Source organism: Cyprinus carpio, chromosome A21 (genome assembly GCF_018340385.1).
Source record: "Cyprinus carpio isolate SPL01 chromosome A21, ASM1834038v1, whole genome shotgun sequence".
Classification (NCBI taxonomy): domain Eukaryota; kingdom Metazoa; phylum Chordata; class Actinopteri; order Cypriniformes; family Cyprinidae; genus Cyprinus; species Cyprinus carpio.
In genome coordinates, this window is record NC_056592.1 from 1459611 (window position 1) to 1467110 (window position 7500).

At 31.7% G+C, this 7500-nt stretch overlaps 1 protein-coding gene across 10 annotated transcripts in view; it reads left to right on the forward strand.

Annotated features, from left to right (window-relative positions):
- The window catches only part of LOC109049766 (transcription factor 4-like), a 153864-nt gene extending 149230 nt beyond the window's left edge, over positions 1-4634 (forward strand). For 5 of the 10 annotated variants that reach the window (XM_042778510.1, XM_042778508.1, XM_042778509.1 and 2 more), the window contains 2 exons: positions 469-626; positions 2450-4634. In XM_042778510.1, the coding sequence (XP_042634444.1) occupies positions 469-605 (137 nt within the window). In that variant the 3' untranslated portion in view covers positions 606-626; positions 2450-4634. The remainder of the gene's footprint in view (positions 1-468; positions 627-2449) is intronic. The other 5 variants (XM_042778506.1, XM_042778507.1, XM_042778503.1 and 2 more) reach the window with 1 other exon arrangement.
- Positions 4635-7500: the final 2866 nt, after the last annotated feature.

Here is a 7500-nt window from a genome sequence, read left to right on the forward strand (position 1 = left end):
TAATATAATTATTGTATTAATTATTTTTATGTTAATTAAGTATTTATTATTATTATTATTATATAACTCTTGTATATAGCATACAATTTTCTGTTTATTAATATAGGTTTTCTGGATTAGATATGCAGTATTTTTATTTAATATAAAATTTTATTATTATTATTATTATTATTATTATTATTATTATTATAACCTTTATATTATAGAATTTTATTTTTTAGTTGATAATTTTATATTACAAGTTCTTTTAATAATAATAAAAAATATTATTTTTAAATAACATTATGAATATTATTAACTCCTGTATACAGAAAACACTTTGTGTTCCAGATTAGATTCGCTGTATTTTGGCGTAGTGACACTTTTGTCCCTCTTGATGGCGCTGTATCAGCTAGATAAAGCAACTGTGAGCACTGCACCAAGCCACATGTTCAGTGCCGTGTGTGATCAGTGTTCCTCACCTTCCAGAGCGCAATCTCAACCCAAAGGCGGCGTGTCTGAAGAGGCGGGAAGAGGAGAAGGTGTCTTCGGACGGTGCTCCTCTCTCATTGGCCGGCGGTCACCACAGCATGGGCGAGGCGTCCAATCCCATGGGACAAATGTAAAGAGCCACACCCCCGTATATGGTCAGAATATTTCCCTCTACACTGATCTGCTGTTGTTCACGTCCCAAAACAATCAATCCTGCAATCACTCACTTCCTCACTCATTCTGGCACAATAAACAGAATTATTAGGCAAAGTGATGCAGAACGTTTCTAATTTCTAATCATTGGTCACATGCCACGTAACTTAATTCATCAAAGACGACTAGTTTTCTTTGGGTGGCGACAAAAACAAACCTAAAAATGTAAAAATGGGCGCATTTTAACAACAGATTGGCCGTAAGTGTGGGTTATAATTTGTGTACATAGAGATTTTGACTTTTACAATAGAATTTACAATAGAATCAATTCATAAAGCTGAATGAAGATATTTGTATACATTAAAAGGTACATGTACACAATATCACTGACCATTTCATGCTGTTTTATTGTGATTATCATGACTTGTTTTAGTCTTATATTGTCTGATTTAATTCCTCACTGTTTGTTTGTTTGCTGGAGTTGGTGAAAGCAGAAATAAATCAAGTAAAAGCATGAAAAGTGCAATGTTCACATTGCATTATGGGTGTGAACAGACACATGCAGTTCCAAAGGTTCATGTTCTCTGCGTAAGTGACTGTAATGTGCACTTAATGAGTTTACAACTTATAATTAAGGTCCTTTAATTTACAGATTTTATGATGAGGGAAAACATTCTCTGTAGGGAAACAGATATTTTGTTTTTAGAGGCGTTCAGAACAAAAAATAGAAGAAAGATCTGCACTGTAGTGTCAGTATGTGATTATTTAAAGACATGAAAATTAAATTAATTAAAATTAAACATGTCCAAATTATATTTTACTACACAATCAACAGGGGGATATATATACTGTATATAGATATATATAAATATATATATATATATAGTCAATATGAAGACTAAAACAAGTCATAACATTTTTCTATGTTGCATTGAATTTAATATAATATACTATAATAACTTTATTGTTTGACCCGACAGTTTTTATACAAAGGATCAATAAACAATACAAAAACAATGCAATTATTATAAAATTAACAAAAATATTAGATAAAACAAGTTATTATAAAAATAAATATTTTTTAAAAAATTTATAAAAGTGTGATAAAATATAACATAATGCATAATTGCATAATTTTCATTACTGCATTACATTTATGAGAGTACTTTATTTTTTTTTATTTTTACATATTTTGCATTACAGTAATAAGAACTGTTTAAATAAACTGAAGAATCAAAAATATTACATGTAATATAATTTAATATAATATAAATTATTATGTATGTATACAGCATCATTTTCATTACAGTATTACATTGATGTGAGTACTTTATTATTTTAATTTATTTATTAACATATTTAGCATTACGATAATGAGAATTTTTAAATTTAATTAAGCAATTAAATTTTTTTTACAAAAAATATAATATAATATAATATAATATAATATAATATAATATAATATAATATAATATAATATAATATAATATTTCCACACAGTATGATTTTCATTACTGCATTTCATACATGAAAGTACTTTATTATCTTTATAATCATTATAATTATTTTATTATAATTTTATTATATAAATATTATTTTATAATTATGTCCATAAAATATAGTTTTCATTACTGCATTACAGTAAAGAGAATTATTAAATGCAATTAAAGAATTAAATGGGAAAATGTGCCAAAATGGCATGAATAATAAAGACCTCCAGAATGCATTTTTAATATTGATTTTGGTGATATGAAGTGCTTTTGCAGTGTTTTGCAGTAGTGTTGCACTATAAGTTAACACCTGTCTCCGTCTGTCCATCTTTCAGATCAAAGCTGCCAGAATTCATTAAAATGATGAGCGATCACTTCCTTTGACAGCATCATTTCTGCCCCTGAACGTCCGTCAAACAATCACTAAACCAATCGAACGAACTTCCATCCAAACCGACCACCTCCTGCGTGTTCCCGTTCCTGACCGCGTCTGTGAGGATTTATCCTGTACATTAGGGAGCCGCGTGGGATCCGTTGTGCATATCTTCCTCCGAGCATTCCCTGTTGCAAAACAAGACGTTTTTATGTGCGAACACTCAATTAAAAAGAGCGACGGGCGATTCTTCAAACATATCATGATGTTGTGGAGGTGTCTGATTTCAATGGCAATCCTGTCCACACTGTGGAACTTTCGTAGCTGTGCCTCGCGGAAATCCTTACGGAAAAGCGAAAGAAGAGAATTAGGAAATTCCCAATCAGTCGGGACGAGAGGAGCTGTCAATCAAACGACCCAGATGGGATTCGGCTGCAGAATTTGACAAAACCCTTCAAACCTTCGCAATAATGTTGTTTTAGTTCTTTTGAAACCAGCAGATCCCGACAGTGAACATTCAGAGGCCGTTCTGGAATTGGTTTTTGGGCTCGTTTTACGAACTTTTGCTCCGGTCGATCGTCTAAGAGCCGATCACCTATGGAAGGTCATTTCTCTCCGTTTATTCGTTTGTTTCTAGCCATCGACTCTCCTGAAGCCCTCCCGGACCCCGAAGATGCAATTTTAACATGTCGAAACTTCAACCAACGTGCCTTTTAGAGCTCATATCATCACACAACTGGAGGAGAACATTATCTAGGATGCAAGCGTATAGGAAGTGTTAGTCATTAGGTCTATGCAGTCAGGTTTTTTACGACCTGGAGTTTAAAAAAAAAAAGTGAAAAGGTAAAAAAAGTATTTTTTTGGATAAACTGTATTTAATGTACTGTATGGCTATATGTAATTAGGAGGTGTGTCCATCCCAGTGTGGCTCCGCCCACAGCCCCGCCCACCTGTCTCCGTCGTTATTGATCATTGTATTATAGATATCCGCTTTTACGAATACAGGCTTGTTGTTGAGCCGCTGTAGTACAAATGTGTGGTTGTACATGTAAAAATGGCTTTCTCTCTTTTTTTATCTCTCTATTCTTCGTCTGTACTGGTTTCTCTGTCAGAAAATGGAAAAAAAATGGACGGGAGACACTGAAAGTGGACACAAATCTATTAGAAAATCGATATATATATAAATGTATAAATATATACAGTATATAAAGAGACGGAAAAGAGTTCACGGGGGATCGATTTTTCATTCTGTAAAGTCGAGCGGAGACGTCCCGAACGCCGTCCGCTCTGAGAGACGTGACTCTATTTTTCATAACGTCACCGGGACCCTCGTCGATGCTCTCGTCAAACTCGGCGAAAGGGAAACACACGGACATTTGTAAATTGTATGCAACAAATGCAAACGTACCATTATTTTGAAACTGTTGATGTAAAAGTTATATTTTTACATGTAGGCTGTTGTTATTTTGTGTTTAGAAATGCGTTGTATCAGTTTTTTTTTTTTTTTTTTTAAATACTTCATTGTGTGTTGAAATGTGTCGCATTGAAAATATAGTGAGAACAAAAGCAAAAAAAAAAGGTATGTTTATATTTGCGGGAACATTTTTCTTTTATATAAAGGTGGGTGGTGGGGGTCGGGAATCAAAGCTATATGATTACTCTCTCATCCTCTTTCATCATTACATTGTCATTTTTAATTGAGTATTTTTTGTGTAAATAGACGCAGGGTTGACGATCTGCTGTTGATCATGTGGCCTGATGAGGAGGTGATCGATTAGCATTAACGTGTGTCAACAATCAGACCTTACTTTACATTCTCACTTTTGTAAAGAGACATCGATTCGTCTCGGATGTGCTGCGCATTTGCCACCGGCCCTTATACTCAACATAATATTTTGGCCTAAATTTTATATTTAACTCATGAATTGCATTTAAAATGCATATACGAACTAATAAACTTAATGTGATGCATATTTGTCAGTCATTCATAAATGGAACTAAACGGTTTATAAAATGATCATAAGTCAATTCAATTTGTTTCATTCTCATGCATTTTAACTAACTGAATCTTATGGAAACCCGTCTCCACCACAGAATAAAATATAAACGTAATTGCGACATTCTATCACAGAATTTAGAATTTTTTTCCCACAATTCCGAGTTATAATTAATAAAAATAAATTCTGTTTTTTCCACCACAAAATTCTGATCATATTTTTGTCTCTGAGTTCTGACTTTTCCGAATAAAACAAAATGGTAATTCTGACTTTTTTCTTGCAATTCTGACTTTATCGCAATTCTGTTTTTTTTTTATCTCACAATTCTGACTTTTTTTTATCACAATCCGGACCTCTTTCTTGAATTTCTGCGTTTATATCTTAATTCTTGAAAAGTCAAAATTTTGACTTTTTTTATGCAATTCTGTGTTTGTATCTTGCAATTCTGATTTTTTTCTTACAACGCTATGTTTAAATTTCACAATTCTGACTTTTTCTTGAATTTCTACGTTTATATCTCAATTCTGACTTTTTTCTTGCAGTTGACTTTTTTTCACAATTCTGACTTTTTTCTCACAATTTTGCATTCTTATCTCGGAATTCTTTGTTTGTATCTCGCAAATAGGACTTTTTTTCTTGAATTTCTGCATATATACTGTATCTCAATTCTGACTTTTTTCTCCAATTTTTGTTTATATCTCAATTCTGACTTTTTTTTCTCGCAATTCTGACTTTTTTCACGCAATCCTGGGTTTTTATCTCGCAATTCTGACTTATTTCTTACAGTGCAACGTTTATATATCACAATTCTGACTTTTTTTCTTGCAATTCTTTTACCAAGCAATTCTGATCTTTTTTCTTGCATTTTGTTGATATCTCGCAATTCTGAACTTTTTCTCACAATTCAGACTTTCTCCCTCTCATTTCGGACATTTTTCTCACAGAATTGAATTGAGTCTGAATTGTGAGATAAAAAGTCACAATGACCTTTTTTATTTTTTTAATCCCTGAAATAATCTTCCACATAATCTTGCTTGACTTATTTTATATATTAACTAAATAAATATAATTGTTTTCACAATGAACATATTTATGTTGATTTTAATCGATTTGAATAAATGCATTTAAAAATGATTATTTACATCAAATGAAATAGATGCAAATAGTTAATAAATAACGCCATGTTTTTTTGCACAGTATGTTTCATTCATTTACAGTATGACTCACAGATATGCATCAAGTTTATGTTAAAACTCCAAATTTTGCATTCAATTCATCTGCATAAATCTTGAATTGAGGCCTAAATATTACTTTCTAAAATGCAGAATCGCAACATGCACAATGTCATCTGTTTTTCTACTTGATTTGCAGGTTCCAATGATTGCCGAAAACACTCCAACAAAAGCCTAGTATTGAAAAGAGTGGTACATCTGTACTTTTGCATTGCTTCAGACATGCTAGTGTTCTTGTCATTCAGTAAATTTTGAACATCTGAAGTTGTATTTTGCCAGTGCTAAAGATGTTTGACTAATTCTCTCCTTGTGCCACATCATGTTGTTGTAGCCAATTGAATTACTATGATTGCAGTGGAAAAGATGATGTTTTCCTCTTGGTTGTTCATAATGTACATACTTGTTCTTGCTTTTATGAACTGATTTTTTTTAGTCCAATGCAGAACTGAACTGTAAGTGATCTTTTCCATCCTCAGAAAGCAAACCTGGGCAGTGTCATCTCTGTTTATTTAAGTGCTCCTCACGTGGAGGATTGTGAGATAAAGATTATTTGACGCAAACAGCAGCGTACAACTGGTCTTTGCTGCTTTCTCAGCGCATTTGTCAGACGGATGCGTTGTCTTTGTCACTTGAGTGTGATTTCAATAAAGAGAGATGATCTAGAAGCTTAAAACATCCTCCACATCCACTGCCAGATCACATTTTCACCTCAATAAAGTGGATCAAGTGCTGATTTCAGTGCAAATTTAACACAAAAACCAACATTTAAGAGTCATTACATGACATTATCTGTCATGTTTTCAGGTAAAAACATATTTAAGAGTGAAGTGTGTAATGTTGAACAAAACAATAATGGCAAAGAAATGGTGGAAACTTGTTTGAAAACAGTCATTATTTGTCTTTATGATGCATTTCACCTTTAAAGTGATAAAGTTATTTGAGAAGCAAATTGCATTACATATTAAGGCTTGTTTTAAGATAATATATATATGAAAATTATTTTTTCTTAATTTATGCATACTGAAAAAATTTAGTGTAGCGTCTGCATTGAAAAAAATATATACTTTTAAACAATGTTCACTTAAAAATCCCAAGTAAATTTCACAAATAATTACAAATAAATGGCAAGTAACACTGAATTAAACCTGATATTTAAAAACAGACTAAACTAAAATACAAACAATTTTAACAACACAAATAATTGAAGTTGAAGTGTGTAATGCCGAGCATACTAAAAATGACATTAAAATGGTGGAAACTTGTTTGAAAACAGTCATTATTTGTCTTTATGAGGAACTTCATTTTTAAAATGATGTGTTTATTTGAGAAGCAAATAGCATAAGATATTAAGACTTGTTTAAAGATAATATATTTGAAATTGTTCAAATTGCTTTGTTTTTCTTCATTTATGCATACTGAAAAAAACTAGCATAACGTCTGCATTGAAAAAAAAATCCAAATTACTACAAAGAAATGGCAAATAACATTGAATTAAACATGAAATTTTACTATAATGTAAACAATTTTAACAACACATGTGTTTGAAGGTGAAGTGTGTAATGCCGAGCATAATAATAATGATTCAACCAGTGGCATAGAAATGGTGGAAACTTGTTTGAAAACAGTCATTATTATAATGCATTTTCATATGCAAATGGCATAAGATATTAAGACTTATTATAATAATTTTGAGATTGTTCAAATTGTTTTGTTTTGCTTCATTTATGCATGTGCAAAAATTTGCATAAATCTGCACTGAAAATGCATGTTAATTTCACAAACAA